Below are 23,163 nucleotides of genomic sequence, written 5' to 3' on the forward strand. Positions count from 1 at the left end.
TTCTCGTCTCAATTCCGGTGGTTCGGCAGGGGAAGAGCGTCGATAACGTTTGTTTCGGATGGCGAGTAGGGCAAGTCGAACATGGAGAGTCTACGGATAAGAGGCATTGCCCAATGAGTATCAAGCATGTTTGGGAAGCGTTGGGCGGCGGGCCACTCTAGGCGATGATGGCTCAACAGCGGCTTCAGTCAGGCACTGTATTGCCGGCCTTGGCTGCGGCAATGTGACGTATTCCAGGACAAGGTGTGCTGTCCCTTTCTTCGCTGGTGTTCTCCCCGGGAGATTGGGGCCGCTCAATGTTGACGTGGTGGGTCCGCCGCCAGTCCAGCTGAAGAGCTTTGCTGCTTCACGTGCATGTCCCCTCCAGGTCTGCTTCAGGTGAGGTGGTGGATAAAGCGAGTGAGTGAGTGAGTGAGTGAGTGAATGTGTGATGAGACTGAGCTTCAGCATGAAGTGAGGAGTGAGATAGGTACAGCTCGATGAATGTGAAGGGTACGGGCTTCAGGCGTGTCCCCCACTTTGCAGCCATGTTTTCCAGGGCCACTGCCGCATATTAAGCCCCCCAATCAGTGATGCGTTTGCTTTTCGAAGCTGTAAGTCAAGCTTGCAACTCATGTTGTGCGCCCACCAAAGCTGCAAATAACTGCGCGAGGTTCGGAATCCGAGGGGAGGGTTTTTCTGGAGAGGGAACAAGGGGTTTTACGAGGTTACTTGACGCCAAAGGTGGGCGGTGCCGTGTATGATAAAGTAGAGAGAAATACGCAGATTTGGTAGCAAAAGCTGTGTACTCCGTACGCAGATGCATCTCAAAATTTTCGATGACTGGAGGCAGAAAGTGGACTTGTGTTTTTTTCCCTCCCCCGCCCTCTCTTCCTATCCCTCAGTCTTTATGGTTTTCCATCCCTCGTCCCCATTCCCTAAACTTATTCCTCTTCTACTTGTTCATCAAACATACTCATCCTAAAGCGAACCATCTCGTCTTTGGCACCGAGCGAGCTTGTGCTGCCCTCTGTCCCGTCGTCCTTTCCCTCGTCTTCATCGCCCGCCAGCTCCGCCGCCCACGCCGCTCCCTCGTCCGTGACGTGCCACCACCCACTGTTACCTACAAGGCCCTCCGGCATCATTGGATTCGCTTGACGAGTGGGAATTTTCCAAGCATTCGAAGGACCGCCCCTCACTTTTCGGACAAGCATCTGCCGCAACATTGTGGACTTTTGACTGAACCGCCCAGGACCGTGGACGCCACAGAAAACCAATCCCGGGGGCTTTCTGTCACTTTTCCAGCTTGTTGTCTTAGGTCATCTTGTATGATTACGGCAGACGATTCTTTCACGAGGCCAGCTGCACGTGGGTGTTAAAGCCAGTCACTCGCCTTGCCTTGAAGACGGACGACCACTCGCTTCTCTACGCCCCTCCCGCCCGTTCTCCTCTGCCTGACTCTCTGTCTTGTTGCGCTTGTCAACGGCACAGAACCAGAGTGGGATTTTCGAGCGATTAAGGGAAGAGCCAAGAGACACATAGAGAAAGGGTAAAACAGATTGTACCCGAGGCAGCCCAGCAACACCTAGCACTCTGCACTCTATCCGCACCGGTACTACAGCACTCCTGAATCCAGAGTCCAGAGTCCAGCACCACCAAGCAGGGACATCCGGTTGCGGCATTGACACCGGCACTGACACTGGCATTGGCATTCTGGCATTGGCGCGCTGGCACTGAGGTGGCACTAGCACGGGACGGCGAGACGACTCACGTTCCCTTTCCTGGCCGTTCGGTGAGTTGAATTGGACCGGACTGGACCACCGCCAGAGCAGGTCCGCGTCTCTGCTTCCTGCTCCTGCTGCTGCTCCTGCTCCGTCTGTCTGTCTACCTGACTACGCTATTGCCGGATTTGCTGCTACTTACTTGCTTGCATTTTGCCTGCTCTACGGATACCTTACCGTACCGCACCTGACTAGTACCACAACTGCTTTGCTGCTCGCTACACGGACCAGCTTCTTCAGCTTCACCTTTACCTACAATCTCTCTCTCTCTCTCTCTATCTCTCCCCGACCGCTTGTTGCTGGATCGGTCCATCAATCCTTCCTGAAAAGCCTCCCTCCCTCGTTCGCCTTACTCTATTCTGGTCGGACCACCAGCATTGCAGCACCAGCGCCAACGCCAGCACCACCAGCAACCAAAGCAGAAAAACAAAAACGTTCCTTACCGCACACCCACCCGTCGAAGACTCCCACACTCTCATCCTTGTGGCAAACCTTGCCCACCGAGCCTGATCGATCTACCTAACTTACCTCACCACTGATTGACTCCCTGCCTCACCTTACCTGCCCGAGGTATCTTCTGGGCAGCAGTTCCTTCCGTACCTCATTTACCTCCCACCTTAGCCGGAACAGCCACTGTCGTACAGCAGGACCATACCTTAACTACCTTACCTTTCGGCCAGCAACACACCTACCTACCGCCGGTACTGCCATTTGCTCCCTCCCACCACCACGTCCCAGAACAGACGAGACCGCACCCCGATACCTCCCAGAACGAATCTCGCTCCTCGACCCCGCCGAATCCGAGCCTGCATCGTCGAATCCGCCTCTTGCCCGCATTTACTTAACCCTGACATTTGTCCGAGTCGACTGCCTATCTTTCTTCAACTATGCTACAGACGCATGGGGGACCTCACAACAATGGTACGTCCTTCGGCCACCCAACACAGAGCCCGCCCTCCGTCTCGTCTCTCTCTCCTCAGACCCACGAAATGTTCCTCCCTCTCTAACACAGGCCTTTCCATGGCTCGCAGGCACCGATTCACATCACGAAGAACCTCGCGGAAGGAGCAGAACCCCAACAACACAGCTGCAACTCCCCAAGAACCGAAGCACCGGAAACCTCGCCGTTATAACCGACGACAACAACACTGGCCGCGGTCGAATGCGGTTTTCCTTCGATGCCGGATCTGTCGCAGACGGCAGCGACCATGTGCCACCAAGGTTGGTTCTTTCCCAACGATTACACCGTGATATGCCTTGAACGGCAAAGCTGTTGAGCTGATTGCGAGCTCATGGAAGAGTCGGGCGTTGAAGAATGCCAAGGCAAGCGTCTCGGCGACGAAACAGAGGGGGCTTTAATGTTTGGGATGCGCCAGGTCCGCGTGAGCGCATCACGGCATGGCTCATGCCAATGGCCAAACCAAGTGGAAGTCGAGCGTGAAAACAACCCGAGATATGGTATTTCGGCAAAAGAGGCAGCAACAATTTGAGTGTGGCTTTGCTTGGCGACAAGCTCGAAGGATGTCACTTACGGGTGCGGCTGCACCATTAAAGATGTCACCAGGTGGCAACTGGGCCATCACATGGCAGTCTATAGTCATTTGAGGCATCATCGTGCTGACAGGCCTTTTTCCAGTCATAGATCCTCCATTGTAACAGACCACGACCATGGCCTCGGTCTATCCGGATTGCGACGAATTCGACAACAACCGTCTTCGCGAGCTCCCTCCGCAGCCCCTTCCAGAAGCTCCTCCATCGGTCTATCGAGATCAACATCTATGACAACACTACTCGCGAACCCTCCCGGCATGCCGTTTAGCTCTCATCCATCGTCACCTAACTTCTCCGAAGACCTCTCCCGCTTCCCCTCCGAGTCATTACACTCCTTCTCTTTCGCCCACCAGTCCGAGGAGTATATACACAACCGGCAAAATGTCCTCAAGCGATCCATAGAATTCATGAAAGACCGGATGGGATGGTCCGTTTCACCCTCCAACGTTGCGCTTGCGAGCGCTCAGGCAAGGGCCTCCGGGGACGTCGAGACTCAGAACATGCTGGACTTGCTGGCTAGGGCACAGCTTGTCGGAGCGGGCAACCTTCCATCCATGGATCAGTCCATCCTCGGTCCTTTGACGGGCCCCCCGCAAGTTTCGGGGGAGAATCTCTTTGAAGCGAACTTCATTCCTCGAACATCAAGCCCTGAACCCTTTCAGTCTCCCAGCCAGTCTCCAACTGCGACCCAATTTGCAACATTTGCCCCGAACGACCGACCGTCAATAAAGCAGCAAGATGAAAATCAGAAAGTCGCCGCGGGAGACAGTGAATCGGAAAACTCGAGCAGGACGCCGACGAACGAGAGTGGAACAACTGCAAAGACATCACCGCCGCCATCTCGAAGACTTAGCCTGAAGCGAACGCTCACAGATACACTACCGGTCTCGGTTCACCAGCAGCTCATCGACACCATGGCACAACCCTATCTGGCAGCTCAAGAGATGCTAGCTTCACCAACAACCGCGAACATGCCAAGTGCACTTGGCCCGGCTGTGCATGGACACTCGACACGGTGGGTCCCAGCAGCGCAGGCCATTTTCACAACAGAGTCAAAACCGCCATGGACGATTATCGCGGCCAACGACCTTGCTTGCTTGGTTTTCGGAGTCACAAAGGCTGAAGTGCGGCGGATGGGTATTCTAGAGGTCGTTCAAGAAGAGCGGAGAGATTGGTTGGAGAAGAAACTGCTGCAGATGGATCCTGAAGACACTACCAAAGAGGCGGAAGATATTCCGAAAACAGCGACACCTGCACCAACGGTTTCTGCTGCTTCGACAACGTCAACGTCACTTCTGGGCGGACGAGGTGGGATTACGGCACAGCTCTTGAGCAAGCCAAACTCCAGATCACAGCCCCCGAAAGTTGTCACTCGCAAGGCACAAACCGTTCACAGTGGAGATCCCAGCCCGCCCAAACTCAGGGGAAGCTCACGGCACCAAAGCAGTCGGTCGAGAGGCGTCCTTTTATGCGGTGATGTGGTTCCAATCCAGAAACGAAACGGTGCGACGGGTTCCGCCAGTTTGTGGGTAAAGGAGAAGCGGGTTGGTCTCATTTGGGTCCTTGAGGAAATCCACGAAGATGTAGCTCAGATTGAGCTGGACGACGACGGCATTGTCCAGAAAATTTCAGGAGCCACAGCACCAATTTGGGGCTTTGAGTCACTGAGACCTGGCGTGGATATCGGCAAGCTGATCCCACGCATTCCTCGGCAAGGCATCGACCCTCGCACTGGCGAAGTAGACTTTGCGCAGATTGCGAGGCGTAAGTTTTTCACATGCCCAAACCCAAGCAAAGTCAACATTCCCTGCAGCGTCGAGCAAGTACGGGGCAAGACAGAGCTACGCGTCTCGAGCTTCCCGCATATTGCAGGGATCATCGTCGTGGACCCAGAGACTCTGAAGATTCAAAGCTCAAATTCGGTCTTCTGCGGCGCTCTGTTTGGCTACGAAAAGCCCGACGGCATGGCCATTGACTCTTTGGTGCCCGACTTTGAAAAGATTCTCCATATTCTGACGGAAGAGGATGGTGTTCAACTGCAGGATGGGATTGTGGTGCCAGAGCACAGCTTCCGCCGGGCGTCGGCGATTCTGGGTCTTCGGGAAAATCGCCCGGATGCGGCTGCGAGTTTCTTGCGGCCGGACGGCGTACCCGGAAAGCACAGGGATGGGTCAGAGCTCAAGGTTGACGTGCAGATGCGGGTGGTCAGAAGCGCAAAACAATCCACCGTAATCCAAGAGACCGTCATCGAGGACGAGGACGAAGACAAGGACGGGGACAACCAGGACGACTCTTTCTCTGTCACCCACTCAGAAATGGTCTTCGCTCTCTGGATTACTTACTCCAGGCACATGCACGCCGCCCGGTCAACGCTCGGTGTGACGTCGGCGTCCGCCTCTGGAACGACAACTCCCTTGCATCAGCCATCTCCTGGGCAGACACCGGCGCACACCCCACTGGAGATTAGCTCGGATTCCGATGAGCCAAAACCTAGAGAGTCTTCGTCGTCGACGGCATCTGCCATCACCAAACAACTCAAGGAAGTCGCGATGACGGCCGCTGCAAAGTTGACCGGCTCACAGCGTCCCACGGACAAGAAGCAGGAAAAACCATCCGTGCCAAAGGTTATTGAGCCAGCACAGCAGAAAAAGTCCATCAATGACTTCCAGATCCTCGAAGACATGGGCCAGGGCGCTTACGGTCAGGTCAAATTGGCCAAAGATAAGAAGACGCAGAAGAAGGTGGTTCTCAAGTACGTGACCAAGCGACGTATTCTTGTAGACACGTGGACGAGAGATCGCAAGCTCGGCACAGTGCCTCTGGAGATTCACGTTCTCGACTACCTGCGCCGGCCCGATCTGCAACATCCTAATATTGTCGAAATGGAATCCTTCTTCGAGGATGAGGTCAATTACTACATCGAGATGGTGCCTCATGGATTACCGGGCATGGATCTATTCGATTATATTGAGCTCCGCAGCAACATGGAGGAGGCTGAGTGCCGTAGTATCTTCGTCCAGGTTGCCAAGGCTATTGGCCATCTACACACCAAGGCACTGGTGGTCCATAGAGACATCAAGGACGAGAATGTGGTCTTGGACGGCGAGGGTAACATCAAGTTGATTGACTTTGGAAGCGCAGCGTACATCAAGAACGGCCCCTTTGACGTATTTGTCGGCACTATTGGTAAGTCTTATAGCTTCCCGTATATCGTGATTGAAACTGACTGGTCAGATTACGCTGCTCCCGAGGTACTCGCTGGCAAGCCATACGGTGGCAAGGAGCAAGATGTTTGGGCGCTCGGAATTTTGCTCTACACGATCATCTATAAGGAGAACCCGTTCTACAGCATTGACGAAATCATGGACCGAGACCTTCGAGTCCCGTGGACGATGAGCGACGAGAGCATTGACCTGGTGCGGTGCATGCTCAACCGGGATGTGGCTGCGAGATATGACATTAACCAGGTTCTCGCGCACCCTTGGTGCCAGGAGGTTGACGAGGAGTGAAGGAAGCAAACGAATTGATGATGGGGGGAAGAGACATGGGGGACTGGTGGAAAGGGGCCGGCCGTACGCTACGGCCATGGAGTAAAATTTGGTCAAGATACCCTAAAGAGCAATCTTGAACAGCACGGCTATTCGTTCTGAGGCGGAGCCGGATGTGCTTAGAGAGAGCCATTTGACGCAACAAGACGAAATTTTCTTTTTACCTTTTTTTTTCTTTCTGGTTGTTGTTTTTCGACCCGGGTCCATGTGACTGACGACTCTGAGGGTAAAGTTAAAACGACGACAACCGACCCCACCTTCGGTCATGGGTCTGCATGGAGCTCCCGGTGTGGTCTGGGGACAAATTTCAGCGCAAAGAACAGAGAGCTTATAGAAAGATACTACCTATGGCTTGGGGGCCTGAACTGGGGAAATGGGGAGAATGGCGTTATGAATAGGAAATACAAAGTATGCTTTTTTTTTGTTCATGATACGGAAACCTTGTGGATGTCGACGTGTTGGTAGTGGTCGAGCGGATAATGTGTATATATCAGTCAAGCCTATAATTATGGTTCAATTTTGCTCCCTTTCTTGATCGCCTTTGATTATGGTGGTGGCAATCAAATCCCATGGTGCCGGTATGTGTGTCACTTGCCAGAATCAGGCAGATGTAGCCTGTGTATGTATCCGTAGTGCAATTTGTGGAGCTGCATCCGAATTCCTCTTCATAGGGCCCAGCTGAGATTTCGCGCGTTCCATATATATATATATACTCCTGACTGTTGAGGATGTCCTACGGTGGTACAAGCGGAACTTAACCCAGTCTGGGATCGGGCCGGGTGAAACTACAAGAGGTCTGGTGTTGCTCATCCACGTATACCAGGGCTGTTCAAGAGAGAGTAGCCTTTGCAGATGAATGGGGAAAGTGAGATTGGTGAATTTACATTTCGGTGTGGTTTCTAGCATCGATGATTGACTATGGTGTATTCACATGTGAATATCATCTGACGGGCGGAGAGGAAGGAGGGCCGGAGGTTGGATCTAAGGCAGACTGCGGAGGGGGTTTGGTGTCGGTACATAGAATCTGGGCGGTGTTCGAAATGATGATGAATAAGGCACTAGGGAACTGTTGAAACAGACAGCAGAACCTTTGACGCTGCTCTACATCATTTGTTAGTTGGTGAGGTTCTGTATGGATGAGCCTGGGATTCGATTTTATATAGCAATCTCTGGGATGTCATGTGGATTTTGATTATCTTCCAGGCTCACCGATACTGTAGATAGAAGCCCGTAGCTGAGATAGGAAACGCCGAGATTCTATGATGCCTTGGCCACTAGAACACCTCCGATGGGATTTGGGCATTAGAAGCGAGCTAAAAATTGTTATGATGAGTTGACCCGTGGGATCCTGGTTGGTACTTACTCACCTGGCAAGCACTTTGGAGGTCGGCAGTATGCGAAAGCGCGATGCAGGGGTGTGGGAAAGCTTGGTTTCCATTCTAATTTTGTTCCGACGTTCGTTCTTTTATGAAGTTCTGAGAGATGACAATATGGTGCCTGGGATGGGGGGCTGGCCAAAGGGAGCTTTTGGATCTTGTGTTCTGAGAACCTGGTCGTGGGAGAGTCGTGTGAGAGCCATGGTAAACCGCTGTCCGAAAAGCCTAGCTTTGAGAGTCACATTTTCAAGGCATTCATTCAACATTGGCGCTTTTCAAACGTTAGATTAGGCACGGAGATTTAGTGAGTCTTGCATGGCTGAGAATCAACCTCGGATTGAGGTCAGATCGCACTCACAGCTACCAGAAGCTGATGGAAGTCTTGTGGAGCATCGTTGAAAATGAGGTCAAATATCAAACAGTGGCAGGATTCCGTGAGATTTTCAAGCATCTTGTGGTATAATATCGGTTCTGAAACCCTCAAATCTTTTCGCTCTTCATCCTCAGACAGACAAGACTTTTAACCACCATAGTAGCCACCACCAATGGGCCTTCCAATATATCCGCCTCCAACTCTACCACCACCATTACCTCCACAAGCTCGCCTTCCGAACCCGTTATGCTCCATGTCTCTAGTCTCAAACTTGGCCTCGTCAACCTCGAAAGGGAACCTGGCATTTTGTCTCTCGATCGGGTCGGCGCTGTCATACAGATCCGTCTTGAGAGGGTCGACGGCACTGCCGACGGGGATGGAGTCCTCTTCGCTGAAGAACATGAAGAAGGTGTCTGCGGGCTTGGTGCCGTCGCAGTTGGCGTCCGCCACGACGACGTTGTTTTGGTCGGCGCAGTAGGTTTTGGCACCCTCGGTGACGCGGGCGACGAGGATGGCGGCGGCCAGGGACTTTAGGCCCGGTAGGGCCACGTGTTGCCGCTTCATTTCGAAAAGAATGTAGTTGCTGTGTGTGTCTCTCTCTTTGAGATGTAATGAATGTGAGAGAGTTGGCCTGTTTAAAAGAGAGTCGTGAGCTGGAGAGAGGTCTTGTTGGCTCAGCTGGGGAAGGAAGACATCGGGGTTATAGATGTGGATGCTGAGCGCTTCAGCCTGTCACTTATAATGCTGATCCTCACTTGTAAAAGGTACGAGCCGCTCGCAACTCGAAGAGTTGAAGTTCATAATACAACAAGCTTTAGTAAAAGTGGCAACCAAGTTTCCAAACTAGACCCAGGGCTGTAATACTCGCTTCATCATGGGAGCCTATACTTAAAATCATCAATTAGACACACTGGGGGAAATTTGACTACGGAGCCTCCGAGTGCGGTTTCATAGGCCTCATCGGCCTTTATTGATCAGTCTCGACTTCCGTCGGACACTTCGGCAGCCGGTGGGCCGGTTGTTGAGGCTGACAAGTGACCTTGTAATTAGCGTGGTAAGTTTAACGGTTTCCCACGTATTCACGCGAACAAGCCAACCGGTATGCTGTTCTCTAATGAGGTTGGGCAGTGGAAACGTGAGCACGGTTTCTTTCACACTTTTGGGTTGAGCGTGAATAAGGTAAATTCGGCGCGCAACCGATCAATTAAGCTTTTGGCTACGCCTCTGCTCCAACCACTTACACGACTCAAGCAAGGGGGGATCGTCATTTCCGAATATACGACGAACGACTCAAGGAAGGATTTGTATTTGAGTTGATTTCTAGGGAACCCATTCAAGGGTAATTGTGGTAACTCAAGACCTACAACTCTAATTCAAGAGTCGACTATTCGTCTTAATCATGGGATGAACACCAATCGTGCCAATCTCGTTCACGCACATATATACTTGTCGACAAGCGCAACTGCTTTCGTTTGACGGATGTCCCCTCTACGTTGATCCCCACCTAGTCTTGAAAACCGTTCAAGTCCAAGGCCTACCATAAAGCAGACCCAACTTCACAGTCAGTTCCCACCTACCCTTCTACGCAAGAACACATGAGAAGAAAAGAAAAAGCAATACCATCCCAAAAAACCCCAATAACTAACACGTGAATCACCCAACACAGATGCGTCTCGCCTCACTCCTCTCCGCCACAGCAGCGGCCATGGCCGTCTCCGTCCAAGCAGGAGGACAATGCGCCGACAGGACGGCCAGCGGAGACGCCATCACGGGGTTCCGCTTCTCGCCCGGCTGCAACACCTGGCAGTGGTACTCCCGCGACAAGGGCACGACCATCACGCTCAACCCGGACTGCCAGCTGCGGCAGGCGTGGCCGAACCCGACGGCCGTCGGGTACGTGTGCATCCGGAACAAGTCGGGCGGCAACAAGTGCTTCGCGGCGCCGACGGCCGCCGACCAGAACTTTTGCGGGATCCCGGCGGACTGGTGTAACAATATCGAGAACATGTGGGGGTGGGCGTAGTTGTTCTGGGAGAGAAAATAAAATTTCCGTGGATTATGTTGCTTGGTGCCTTTTATGTTGTCACCTTCTTGACTACCTTGTGATACTTTTCATGTTCTTAGCATAGCGTCACACTGATAATAAAGATCACTTGGTCTCCAACGATCCGTAAATCCCAGTCTATATTTTCCTGGTTCTCCTGCGAGACGCAATCATAAACGATTTTTGGTAGCACGTGCGGCAGCCGTATGAACAGCCAGACCTCTAAAGCGCTTTTTTTCATACCCTCTCATATCAACCTAAAGCGAGTGAACCCCCAACTCAGAGCCGACTTGATTGCCAGCCATGGTCACCGTCCGAGGAAACATACTACACTGACACAGCCCACCTCAACTTAGACGTTGAGCTCGGCAGCGCCAGTGTTCTTGATGTACTCGGCGTAGGGCTTGATCTGCTCCTGGACAGGACCGCCCTCGCCGCAGTAGCGCTGGACCATGGTCGCGGAACGACCGGTGAACAGGTTGGGGTCCAGGAGCTGGTCGATGGAGTCCCAGACGGGCTTGAAGTACTCGGTGGCCTTGATGCGCTCGATGAGGTCGTTCTTGCCGCCCTGCTTCTTGACGACATCGGCGGCCTGGTGGGACAGAACGCGGATCTCCTCGTGGGCCTCCTGGCGCGAGCCGCCCTTGGCGACGATCTTCATGATGATGTTCTCGGTTGCCTTTTGTCGCCATGGTTAGTAGCCGATCTGTGCGCGACTAACATACTTTCCAGGGGATGTTTTGGGGCTTACCATGAAGGGGAGCTCTTCCATCACGTGGGCGCGGATGACCTCAGGGTAGATGACCTGTGAACTGTAAGTGATTTACTCCATAGTGATTGGGGTAGGCAAGCGTGGTGTTTTCCAGTCTGAAGGCGTGGAGAAGAAGGACTTACCAGGCCGGACGTGACGTTGTCGAGTCCGAGAAGGATGGCATCTAGGCGTGTTAGCACAACTTCTTCAGCAGAGCGGTGGCTGTGGCGTCTAGAGCCGCTCAAAACTCACCGGCCAAGAGGAACATCTACTACTGATTAGCGCCGCGTCTCCATACTTCCAGCGGGGTCAACTTACCTCGGGGATATCTATTCTCCGAATAGCAGAGTCGTCGAGCGTGCGCTCAACTGGCCAGGTGTTAGCACGTTAAAAAATCACTTGGGGGCCCGGGGGTGTTGAGTGACTTACACCACTGGTCCGCGTACGTATCCGCGAAGTTGGCCGGCAAAGAGCGCAGCTAGGTGGTGTCAGCATCAATATTCTTCCACGCTGTGTAGTCGACTAACCTTGCGTCCGAGAGAGCAGATGCGCTCGCTGCGCATGGGGTTTCTAGTAGTGGTGTCAGCTCGTTGAAATGTGTCTTGGTCGCTGGTTAAGGCCGCCTGTGCGAGCATCCAGTGTGAAGACGTGTGCCATCTGTTGAGCCCCTATAAGGACGAAATAGGGGGAAGAGAAAACGCGGGGATGTTTCTACCTCTTGTACGCCCTGTGGTGAAGTCAGCATATCATTTCTTAAGCCAGTTAGGAATTAAACATACATTGCCGAAGAACCGATTTGGTCCTTCTCTGGAGACATTGTCAGCTCGATATTCAAACAAAAGCCGCATCCCCCTTTTTGGACTCTCGACTTAAATGTTGCTTGAGTATGCAGGGCTTCAGGGGTAGGAGAGCCTATCAGTCACTCACCAAAAGGCTCTTCCATCTCCTTGGAGTGGGCGAGGTGACGGATGTCATTGGTGATGTGCATGGCAGTCGCGCCCAGGCCGCAAATAGCGTTGCTGACGTCGAGATCGGTCTTGCGGGTGTATGTCTGGGTTGAGATGTCGTAAGTCTTAGGGAAGCCAGCCTTCTCGCAGAGAAGGTCGTTGAGCTTGTCGATCTTGGCACCATCACCCTGGAAGATCTCCATGAAGGAAGCTTGGGTTCCGGTGGTGCCCATCGCACCACGGAAGGCCAGACGCTCGCGCGCGGTCTCGATGTTCTTCAAGTCCATGCACAAGTCCTGGATCCATTGTGCGGCGCGGCGTCCCACGGTAATGAGTCTGGACGGAGTTCAGTGTGTGTTACTTGTGCAGGAACAGGGTGGAGGCTCACTGTGCGGCCTGGTAGTGGGTGAATCCCAGAGTTGCGAGCCTGTAGGTTGTGTTAGTCATTATCTTAAGACGGAAGACTTCGCAGACGGATCGTCCAAGGAGTCGTGCCGGTCCAACTGCTCTACAAAGCCTTAACTTACTCCTTGTGCTGAAGAGCGAACTGAGAGAGGTTGTGAATGACCTTGGCCAGCTTGGGCAAGAGAAGGTCCATAGCATTTCTGTTGGGTGTTAGTTCTTAGCCTCTGAAGTCATATTTCTTGCATTACCTCATCAGGATGAGCTCTGCGTTGTCCTGTAGTATACTATGTCAGTCCTTGTTCCAAATGAAGTCTCGGAGAATTTTCCATCTGTTCCAAAGTGTCCCAGAATCATGGAAGGCGGCTCCCTTAATGCGAGAGGACTTAAGCCAACTTACAGTGACGAAGCAGCTCGTCGCCCCTATACATAAGATTAGTACAAGGAAGATGACGCGCATCGCGCAATTGACTGGATTCTTACCGAGGTGAATAATGCCAGCGGCGGCAGGCGCAACTTGGCCGAAAGCGTGAACGTCTGCGACCGAATATGTCAATATCTCATCATGATCCGTGTAAGAGCCTACGCCCAAACCACTTACGAGCCATCTGTGAAGAGCCGGTCAACATCATGAGAAGTATTTACCCAAAATTGAACGAATTTACTCACCACGTCATGACGACGTCTCTTCTCCTCAACGGCAGCCACTTTGAAGTCCTCATCGGTCAATGTCAGGTGAGCTCTCATTTGCTCCAAAGCCTCCTCAGAGATTCCGTCGATGCCAAGCTCCTTCTCGCCTATAACAGCAAGATCAGCAATGAGTTTCACCCGGACACTGCGAGAGAGACTTCTTCACTCACTCTCGGCCAACCACAGCCAAAGCTGTCTCCAGGTGGAGTGACGGTTGCGCTGGGAGAACAGCTTCTTGGCCTCCTCGCTGGCATATCTGCCATCGAGGGGCGTCTTGTACGTGTCAAGTCCGGACATTTTGAGATTTGTGTGTGTGGTAGTTTCTGAGGATATTCACGCCTTACACAATGAAGGAAAAAACTTCGCTATAAAATAGTCACCCTCAGAAAGTAAATGCACGAAAATTGTCCGGCGACTGGCACTGACATGACTTGGACCGATCGCGGGGTACTTTTTAATTGGGCAGGCGGTCGCAGATTTCGCAGTGCCCCGCTGCCCCACACCAGGCCACCGACCCCTGCATTCTGTCGCTGCCCCTCCATCGCAGTTTCTGGGCTCTCTTACCTCATCAGGTACGACGAGCGGTACTTTGGCTTGGCCCAAGCTTCCGCCATCGCCCTGTTCCTCTCCAGCCACCTCCAACCACAACAAGAACTACATCCCAATCCTTCGCCAACCTGATCTCTTCTTATCGCGGTGAAGCTTTGGGATCCTCGAAGCCTTGGGATGCCAGTCCCGCTGCTTCTGTTTGATTGTATTTTGCAGGTCTCAGGGGAGCATTGCCTCTTCTCTATAAGATGAGGACGCTCGATGAAGCCCAGTGAGTGCGAGTCGCACCATCCCAGCTGTGACATCATGTTCACCGACTGATCCAACTCATAGGAAACGATGGACCGAGACATTAAAACATGCTGGGAATCTGTCAGACTTGCAAAATGCAGTCAGATATAACGGGCCTTCCAGTCCGTGCATTTCGGGACTCCGATCAATTTGTTGGAAGGTCGGTGTGAACTTGGAAGTTGATTTCATCTCAACTTGGAGCTGACAGCTTCTTAGGCATTCTTGCTGATGCCAGACATTCCATCATCGGACTGGGTGCCTCAGCTTGCCGAATCGCGAAGTTTCTATTTAGAAAGACGAGATCACTTCTTGAAGTTCATCAAGCACCCCGAGGAGCTGGCCCAAGTCGCCATTGATCCGTTGACGGACGATCCAAAGGTGAGTAGCATGAAGCCAGTGTCTCAGTTACAGATCTGTAACTCACATGTTATCCAGTCACCGTGGAATACTGTTCGACAGGACGAGATAATTAGGGCCGAGATTGCACAAGACGTTCGCCGATTGCCAGATGAGCCATTCTATCAAGAGGAGCAGACGCAGACAATGATTATTGATGCATTGTTCGTGTATTGTAAGCTCCATCCCAATAGTGGTGGGTATCGTCAGGGTATGCATGAACTTCTTGCGCCCATCCTCTTTGTTGTTAACAAGGACGCACTTGATGCCGCGGCTATCTCGCCCATTGGCACCAATGTCGATACGAAAATGCTAGCCATGCTAGACTCTCTGTACGTTGAGCATGACGCCTTTGCCTTATTCTCTAAGATCATGGAAAGGGCAAGGGCGTTCTATGAAGTCCAAGACTCGATCTCAAGGGCAGCGATGTCGTCTGCTTCCAAAGACCGGGTGGAAACATCGGCCATTGTCGAGAAGAGCAAGCACATACATGAGGTTTGTTTGGCCAAGGTCGATCCTGAGCTGGCGAACCATCTCAAAGACATTGAAATTCTGCCACAAATCTTCCTAATGTGAGTTGAACCGTATCGAGCCACGTTGACTTTCGACTTACACATTGCAGCCGTTGGATTCGTCTCCTCTTTGGACGGGAGTTTCCCTTTGATGAAACGCTCGTGCTGTGGGATACCCTCTTCGCGGTCGATCCGTCTCTCAGTCTGATCGATCTAATTTGCGTCGCTATGCTTCTTCGCATCCGCTGGAGTTGTGAGTATTTTTCAGGATAACCCAACGTCACTGATGCTGATCAATGCCAGTGCTCGAGGCGGACTACTCCGTTTGTTTGCAACTGCTTCTCAAGTACCCGGCACCGGAAGCTCCACACGGGCCGTATACATTTGTGGATGATGCGATGTATCTGAAGACACACCTCAATGTCTCAGGCGGCGTTTCGCTCCTCTTGAAATACACCGGGAAAATGCCCAGTACAACACAATCTGCTAGCAATTCGAGGCCCACGACACCAATGGGCCAAGCTTTCTCATCCTTCAGAAATCGGACCAAGGGTGGCCAGTCACCAATTCCGTCTGCGAGTAGGTTTATTCAACAGCAAGGTGGCGTGGAAGCACTTTTTCAAGGCGCAGCCAAAAGCGTTTTGGAGCGAGGCGAGAAACTTGGCATCAACCAAGCAGTACGAGACGCCATGGGCGATATCAAGAGAAACATGCAAGGGCTGAACGAAGTACGCTATCCTCCTCGGATGGCAAGGCAACTGCTTGGCGATGACTCGGCAGCCCAGGCCATCGCTGCCATTGAGCAACGGAATAAACTGCTGGCCAACATGTTAGACGAGACAGTGACAAGTCTCAGGTCGTTGGCTACTACTAATCTAGAAGACAAGGTCAAGACGTTGGAGCTTGTCGAGGTAGCGGCTGCTAAGGTGCAATTTGTAAAGGTTTACTTGGAAGACCCGACGATTGAAGTACCAAATCTGGAGGGCTTTACCAGCCCACCGCCGGAGGAGGCGAATACCGAGACCCTGATGGAAATAGACGCGAACGACAGTGCTGTGCTAGGGGCGGCGGTTGCTGCAGAGAGTGTGGCAGGCGTCATTTCGACATTGTCTCTGGATGAGCATGAAAAGACAAAACCCCCGACCTCGAAAACAGCCATTCCCGACGTCATGGACATTACACAAGAGGCACCCGCCGATAAACCAGCAGAACATCCGTCAGCTCTGGTTTCAAGCCCAAAAGCTGACGCACCTCGCGTGAAGCCATTGGAACGACCTCAACCGCCTATCCCAACACGATCAACCCTCGCCCAGTCTTCCTTCTCTTGGATGCTAGAACCAGACCAGTCTGCCCAGTCCGCCTCACCACCCAAGTTGCCCAAGTCGAGCTCAGGAGGCGCACACCGCAAGAAGCCGTCTGGGAATATCAGCAGGGAGCGCAACGCCTTTCTGTTCGGTGAGGTCGTCGCTGACTCCGAGGATCAGACTATGCCAATCAAGTCTGACGACATATTCGGACTACAGCCCATGGACAAGCCCAAGTCTCCCTTCCCGTGACAACCACGAGTAGAGGTTTAGACGAAGAATTAATGATGATTAGTAGTGCTACAGGAGCCAGCTATACGATAACTACGATGTTATGCTCGCGCAGATATGCGTCGTTCTTATTAGATCGAGAGAAATAAGGCCTTTACAATATTGGACTATCGCCAGACTTTCCCAGTGAGAAGACATGCCATTGTTTTGAATTGTGAGACATGATGATATCAACTAGGTATTTGATAGGATAAGTCAGCCTGTTCTGTCTAAGTCAGTGAAAATAGACGTACATTCTCAATATCATCACACTTGAGATTTCTTTCACTTCTAGTGGAATCATACCAATGCAGAACCATCAACGAGGCAGATTGTGGTGACCACTGGTCCCCAAATGATCAAATTTTGATTCTCGTTGTGCCTCAATGACTCGGACGGCTGCCTTGGGTAGGTAGGTAACAGTGTAATGGGACGGAGCGTCCTGAACGATTGGAAAACATGCCTGGACCTTCCTCAACCTCCCGATGATACCGATATATTCCATCCCAACGTCCTTCCTGTCACCAGCACCCATCCAGCCAATTGGCCGGGTGGTTTACACTCTGACGCAGAGAAGTCAGAACGAATACTCCAATGAAGCCATGCTAGCCTGAGGGGCGCGCTGTTCGATTCCGGGCAGGGGCGTGTATTCGAGAGTCAGTATCTCCCAGCCCACATTCCTTTCCTTTCCTTTCCTTTTTCTTCTTTGTATTATTTTTAAGTCGTCGCGGCTCTCTCTATTAGTCTTTTGGGGTCAGGAAGCGTTGAGGCTTTCGAAAATCTTAAGCTAGCACTAATATGTTTCCCAGGTACTCAGCCGTGATTGTAACTTATCGGGCAGTCCCATATACCTCTCAGCGGGTATCAGAAGGAAAAGCCATCCACCATCACGTCTGCGAATACTTTTGCTCATATTCCCTCGAAAGGTCAAAACCTCAATGTTACACACCCATTCATTGTACGCTTACAGAAACAGCTTATCGGGAATACATACTTTGAGATAAGCGTCAAATATATACTTCATCACGATGCGGACAGTCAGATACTCGCCCGGTCTCCAGAACCTTGTATCAGCAAGGCCCCGCCTGACTCCCCGGCTTCCTCCCGCGCGAGTGAAATGTGTGCCAACGGCACTGACGAGGATGCCGTTTCTACCTCTGTTTTGATGGAGATGAAGGATCATAGTGATAACCGAGGAAGGAGCCTGTTGGTTTAGTTACGCCTCCCCGGTTGATGTTGGATGGACCACTCCACCCTGGAACTAACCCAGTGTGGATAAATTCCTCACGCCTTTGCAGAACCAACGACGGACCCGATGGATGCCAGGACTTTGTCACATCGTTCCAACACAGACTCTACTTTTGCCTCGGACGTTTCGCCTCTCGCGGAACGTTATCCTCGCATACCTGGCGAGCCAAGACCACTTCTTCACAAACACTGCATGGACCGACGTCCAACACAAGTCACAAGGTCATCATCTAACCGGCCCACTTTCGTCCCAGAACAATGCTCAATGTTCACCATTTCTGTCTCTCCGGTCTTGGCGGTGAGGAGGGGCGTGGTTGTAGACAACGCCGGTTCAACGTCGAAAACACGACTGGGTCAAGCGTCGATGTTTGTTGAAGACACGCACTGTCAGCACCTTTTTTGGGAACACATCGCTTCGATGAAGCTTCCACGCCGAATAAGGATGGCCCTCGCGGAGAGAGAGAACGCCAAGGCAAGCAAACCAGCCGCCCGACACTTCGAGTACTGAACGCTTTGGAGATGGAGTCTTCCGCTCCAACGGCCACCAGCCCAGATCAGCCTCTGACCCCGAAACCGCATGTTGGTTGCAAGATATTAGCTGTAGATACGCAGCCCTGCCGTAGTCGAGAGCAAACATGCAGCGGGTCACCATCTTCACCAACTAATACTCTATCCGCCCCTGCAGGTCCACGAGGCCATACAGAGAGGCAAGAAAGGAGCCGGGATATTGAAATGGGAAAGGAAGGGGGGAACAAGGAGACCGTCGTCAAAGAAAGGGACGCTGCAGATCCGAGTCCGAACGTCCACCGCCTTGGGCGTCTGACAAACAATAACCGCTGCACCCCTCAGGTGCGACTGGCAAACTTCGAGAATATGCACCACACTGTGAAGAATCCGCCCTTCAACCCGCCGTTGCGTTTCTGTATAGCAATACGCAATTCTCCAAGACAACAATCAAGGGCGTGGAGTTGTCACATGAGGCCAGCAATCAACAGCAATCAAAACTCCCTCTAGCTGGCTGAGCACAGCAACGGCAAGCAAACATTGCAGCAAACAAACAAGATACTTCCCTACACACTCTCTTGCCAACAAGCCTCGCTCGGATACTGGGTGACAGATTAGAACAGTACCTCCATACCCTGTCTTGTCACTTCCGTACAGAGAAATCACCAACATGACGGTCCCAACTGTCTGGTTCACCTCAGTCCCAGGTTGTTTGATAGGGGCAGAGCCGAGGCTAACATCCCATCTACGCCACCATCTCCAACATTCTTCATCACCACCGCCATCTTGCATCGATTCTACTAACATTTTCGTCACCCACGCCACCCCCAGCTTGTCACCATCTGCCAAACTTATTCACGAAGGGCCGACATGACGGTTCGCTGTCCCTGTGTTGGGAAAATTAGCCGCCGCAGAAAGAATGCTTCATCCCTTACGGCCGCTTGGTTTTGCTGCGCCCCTATCTTTGGCCGGAGATCATCATGCGGTCGACCTATACATAGCCTTCAAATGTACATCGGACTTTACGCATCACAGCCTCGTCAACTCACGTCACACTGTCCGCTGTAGCAAACCGGTGACAGCTGCGCATAACATGCGCCATGCCCGTCAGCCCGGTCAGAATCGATACATCTGAGCTCGCAAACACGCGTACGTACATTCTCCCTACCAAAAATGGGCAGAGGATACAAAGCAGGCTGAGATACAGACAGACCGCCCAAACCACCCCCAAGTTCCAAAGATGCTCTTGCGTAAGAGTTATGCCATAGACTACGGACGAACATTTCTAGAATTCTTTACAGGCCAATACTCGCAGCATTCTCTTTACGGTTCGGTAGCACAGCACCAACACTGCAAGCAATGTTGGATGAGGAATTCCAAGCAAGTCCAAATTCCATGTCAATGGGCAATGTTTGTGGGATTCGACAATAGGTGCCCTTGGACACTTCGCCTAATCCCCCTTGGCTCAAGGGCAGTGATCACCCGGTTTCAGACGGGAGAAGGACAATGGTAACAACGGTCCAACGTTCAGAGACTACGAAACCCCCCACAAAGGTGTACAACCCTTTTTCTTTCCGTCCGCCTCGTCTGACCATGATTGAAATCTCCCTCGAAATCCCCATAAGGCGAATTCCGTCAAGAACAAGATCCGATGGCCCGTTTCCGTTGCCTTGTGCAAACCAAATAATGGGTTTCCAGAGCCCTGGAATGGGATGATGGAAGGGACGCACAAACTGCTCATCCCAGGTTCGGAGGATAACGTTGGATTATTTTTGAACTCGTGGTTTTGATTCGTAGTGATTTCTAAAATCTACTAATCCCTCTATTTCCGTATTCCAGGAAAACCCCCAACCAACCAACCAACCAACCGGCCGACCAACAATGCCTCTATGCGTGGCCCCCAGACGAGCAATCAGGAACCCCCCCTCGTCTGCCCAACCAACCCATTCCCACCCTCTTTTGACGTTTCATAATCCCATTGTAAAATGCATTGTGGACACACTTCGTATATCGTAATCCCCACGTACCATGTATGAAGAACCAAAAGCAGCATGAAAAAGAAAAGAAATAGGTAGTTCCGAAGTCTTCGCCGACTACCTCAACCCGCAACCCCCCTTGCTTTCCCATTCCCATCTCATCCCACATAACGCACCACAACCAACTGGTATCTTCTTTTTTTTTCGGCCCCCCCCCCCCCGCCCAGATTGTTAGTTGCGGAAACCAAACACAAAAAAAATAAAAAATGCATAATGCTTTCTCTTTCAACTCCTTGTCATCAACGTTTCCCTTTGATCCATTGTTCCCATGTTCCTTACTATCTTGATCCATGCGCACCATTCACACCACATGCAATATCCCATTTCATAAGACTATCCCCCAGGGAAAACTCCCTCTCTTGCTCTCGGCGTATCCTGCGCTTGTTGCTGTGCCGCCCTCAATGGTTAAAAAGAAAAAACCCTTGCCCAACCCTCCATTTTTGGTACCGTGACCATGATCGCAGGGAAGTTGGGGGAAACCAAGAAGTGAAGGGAATGGAAAAATGAATGAAACTCCCATGTTGCTTTGTTCAACGCCCCTGCCCCATCATCAGACGCAAATCTTCGTCATCGTACACTTCTGGAAAACCAAGTTTTTTTTGTGTGTCTCTTGCACTTTTGGATAGATGGATGATTACACGCTTCGTGTAGCGTGATGTTTTGTGTATTCCCTTTTTTTTCTTTTGGCAAAGTTGTGAGGGGAGCTACTTCTTGCAGCTTTTCCTCAAAGTGTGTAGTATATAGGTTCTCATAGGAATGAGAAAATGAAGAGTAAAGAAGTGGATATCATGAGTAGAAGTAAAGTGCAAACTTGGGAGGGAGAGAAAGGTAAAAGGAGAAAATCAAAGACGGCTGTTTTGAATTGCTCGTCTCCTCTTCTTCCGTGCCTCCGCGGCGTCGAGCTGAGCTTGTCTTGCGCGACCTGGTATAGAAATTAGTTTCCATTGCTCTCGTCACCACTTTACAGTAAGGTAAACCTACCAAGCTTGTCGTATTGCCGCTTGTGCTCTTCCGAAACCCACGCGTAGGTGATGGCGCGCTCGGGGTGCATGCCCAGCAGGCCAATCGAGTTGTTCATCTTCTTCCCTTGCTCGCGGACGTCGCACTGGAACGTCTTTGGGTTATCGTCCTCGTCAAAGACGAGCAGGTTGTTGGGATCCGTGGCGGGGATCTGCTTGTTCTTGCGGTAGTAGACGCCCTGCAAGCCTTGAGGCCCACGCTTGTGGCCCTTTGCGGCGTCCTCGGGGAAGACGGAGGCGTACTTGGCCTCGACCTCCTTCCAGGACAGGTGGTGGTCGACGCGGAAGTAGTCGATGAAGTCGACCTGCTGGATCGTGTACTTTACGTTGCAGCGGGACCCCGTGGGCGAGCGGCGGGGTCTCCGGCTGGGGCTGCAGCCGGTCCGTAGAGTCACTGGTAACCTGTGCTGGAGACGGCGGCTGGGTGGCGAGAGGGGGTTGCGGTGTGAGTTGCTGAAGGTGGGCGAGGGGAGGGCGTCAGGGTAGGCCATCGGTGGCATCGGTGGCATCGGGATTCGGTAGGCGGTTGGTGAGGAGAGGTCCATCCTGGGTTCTTGGAAGGAGCCGAGGGATTCGATACTGCTTCGGCGAGGCCCTCCAGTCATAGCGGAAGGCATGAAGCTCGGGCTGGGGACGAACTCGGGCTCGGGGAGCCGCAGATCCAGTTCACGAAGACGGGGGAGCGTAATTTGTGCCGTGCTATCCTTGGTGAAGGAAAGCTGGCTGTTGACGGAAGGGAGATCTGGTGACCGCGGCTCAGGGGATGAGAACTGAGAGTTTGTTGATCTCGTCATGGCTGGAGGTTGATGTAAGCTTCAAAGCCCATCTTGAATGACACTTGTAGTGGAAAGATTGTCCTACCATCTGACTTGATTGAGGTGAAGCTCTGAGTGGGAGAAGGAAGAGTAGGCGACTTGATGTTGAATGATGCCATGGAGGCCAAGGTGGTTGCAACTTCCACCTCATGACGCTGGCCCGGCTTTGTATCGTTACGAGCGTCCACGTCCATCCTGTCGTCGAAGCTGAATGATGAGAGGCTTGGTAACACCCTTGGTACGTCGTCGGTGCGGCTCTGGTGGTAACTCATAGCTGGCGGAGGCGGCAGTCTGTCCATGCCGTCCTGGTGATCTTGTAACCTGACAAACATGTTGTTTGATGTTGTAGGTAGTAGACGTCGAGGTCCGGAGTGGTGATGGTTTCAGATCAAGAGTGTGTAAGCCAGCAAAGAGAAGAAAGGCAGAAATGATGCCTAACACTTGCGGAGATCTTGATCAAGGAACAACAACGTTGAAAAGTGTGAGATCTTTGGGGGCGAAAGGTGTGTGTTGATCGGGAGGAAGAAACAAGACGAGTCATCGACAACGGGTCAGACCCTGATTATCAAGTTCCCGGCCGCGATGGATCTCTGTCTCTGTTATATCTCTTTTTGCTCCGGGACCTCTCTCTCTCTCTCTTTCAAGTTTCCACACACGGTTGAGAAAGAAAAGAGCCAGGACCCCGGTTCGATGGGGTTGAGTTGAAGACCAGGTTTATCTCTATAGCTCCAAGCAAGGGCCAGGGAGATCGGGGCTCCGCTCGGAGGCTTCTGACAG

The 23,163-nt window shown here is 52.1% G+C and overlaps 8 protein-coding genes across 8 annotated transcripts; 5 read left to right on the forward strand and 3 right to left on the reverse strand.

Moving 5' to 3' along the window:
• Window positions 1-572: 572 nt before the first annotated feature.
• CPAR01_14061 (uncharacterized protein) lies at window positions 573-6,820 on the forward strand (the record flags this gene model as incomplete). The annotated part of the gene is made up of 6 exons (XM_060498313.1): window positions 573-593; window positions 967-1,073; window positions 1,728-2,194; window positions 2,441-2,981; window positions 3,403-6,497; window positions 6,546-6,820. 6 exons carry the CDS (start codon window positions 573-575, stop codon window positions 6,818-6,820), a joined length of 4,506 nt encoding a protein of 1,501 aa, XP_060343047.1.
• A 1,935-nt stretch (window positions 6,821-8,755) lies between these two features.
• On the reverse strand, window positions 8,756-9,172 carry CPAR01_14062 (uncharacterized protein; the record flags this gene model as incomplete). The annotated part of the gene is made up of 1 exon (XM_060498314.1): window positions 8,756-9,172. One exon carries the CDS (start codon window positions 9,170-9,172, stop codon window positions 8,756-8,758), a length of 417 nt encoding a protein of 138 aa, XP_060343048.1.
• Window positions 9,173-10,274: 1,102 nt separating this feature from the next.
• Window positions 10,275-10,631, forward strand: CPAR01_14063 (uncharacterized protein; the record flags this gene model as incomplete). The annotated part of the gene is made up of 1 exon (XM_060498315.1): window positions 10,275-10,631. One exon carries the CDS (start codon window positions 10,275-10,277, stop codon window positions 10,629-10,631), a length of 357 nt encoding a protein of 118 aa, XP_060343049.1.
• A 373-nt stretch (window positions 10,632-11,004) lies between these two features.
• Window positions 11,005-13,739, reverse strand: CPAR01_14064 (adenylosuccinate lyase; the record flags this gene model as incomplete). The annotated part of the gene is made up of 18 exons (XM_060498316.1): window positions 11,005-11,331; window positions 11,404-11,457; window positions 11,547-11,587; window positions 11,656-11,671; window positions 11,722-11,771; window positions 11,833-11,881; window positions 11,931-11,973; window positions 12,119-12,130; window positions 12,183-12,210; window positions 12,331-12,686; window positions 12,739-12,777; window positions 12,878-12,955; window positions 13,004-13,029; window positions 13,153-13,175; window positions 13,236-13,289; window positions 13,354-13,360; window positions 13,422-13,549; window positions 13,613-13,739. 18 exons carry the CDS (start codon window positions 13,737-13,739, stop codon window positions 11,005-11,007), a joined length of 1,458 nt encoding a protein of 485 aa, XP_060343050.1.
• Window positions 13,740-14,239: 500 nt separating this feature from the next.
• Window positions 14,240-16,746, forward strand: CPAR01_14065 (WD repeat domain-containing protein; the record flags this gene model as incomplete). Its single annotated transcript, XM_060498317.1, has 6 exons — window positions 14,240-14,262; window positions 14,325-14,442; window positions 14,499-14,660; window positions 14,718-15,250; window positions 15,301-15,443; window positions 15,494-16,746. The coding sequence occupies 6 exons, from the start codon at window positions 14,240-14,242 to the stop codon at window positions 16,744-16,746; spliced, it is 2,232 nt and encodes a 743-aa protein (XP_060343051.1).
• A 1,785-nt stretch (window positions 16,747-18,531) lies between these two features.
• Window positions 18,532-19,026, forward strand: CPAR01_14066 (uncharacterized protein; the record flags this gene model as incomplete). Its single annotated transcript, XM_060498318.1, has 1 exon — window positions 18,532-19,026. One exon carries the CDS (start codon window positions 18,532-18,534, stop codon window positions 19,024-19,026), a length of 495 nt encoding a protein of 164 aa, XP_060343052.1.
• A 730-nt stretch (window positions 19,027-19,756) lies between these two features.
• Window positions 19,757-20,232, forward strand: CPAR01_14067 (uncharacterized protein; the record flags this gene model as incomplete). Its single annotated transcript, XM_060498319.1, has 2 exons — window positions 19,757-19,926; window positions 19,992-20,232. 2 exons carry the CDS (start codon window positions 19,757-19,759, stop codon window positions 20,230-20,232), a joined length of 411 nt encoding a protein of 136 aa, XP_060343053.1.
• Window positions 20,233-21,394: 1,162 nt separating this feature from the next.
• CPAR01_14068 (uncharacterized protein) lies at window positions 21,395-22,718 on the reverse strand (the record flags this gene model as incomplete). Its single annotated transcript, XM_060498320.1, has 3 exons — window positions 21,395-21,474; window positions 21,534-22,367; window positions 22,433-22,718. 3 exons carry the CDS (start codon window positions 22,716-22,718, stop codon window positions 21,395-21,397), a joined length of 1,200 nt encoding a protein of 399 aa, XP_060343054.1.
• Window positions 22,719-23,163: the final 445 nt, after the last annotated feature.

This window comes from Colletotrichum paranaense (genome assembly GCF_030867605.1).
Source record: "Colletotrichum paranaense strain IMI 384185 chromosome Unknown Scaffold_14.1, whole genome shotgun sequence".
In the NCBI taxonomy this organism is placed as follows: Eukaryota; Fungi; Ascomycota; class Sordariomycetes; order Glomerellales; family Glomerellaceae; genus Colletotrichum; species Colletotrichum paranaense.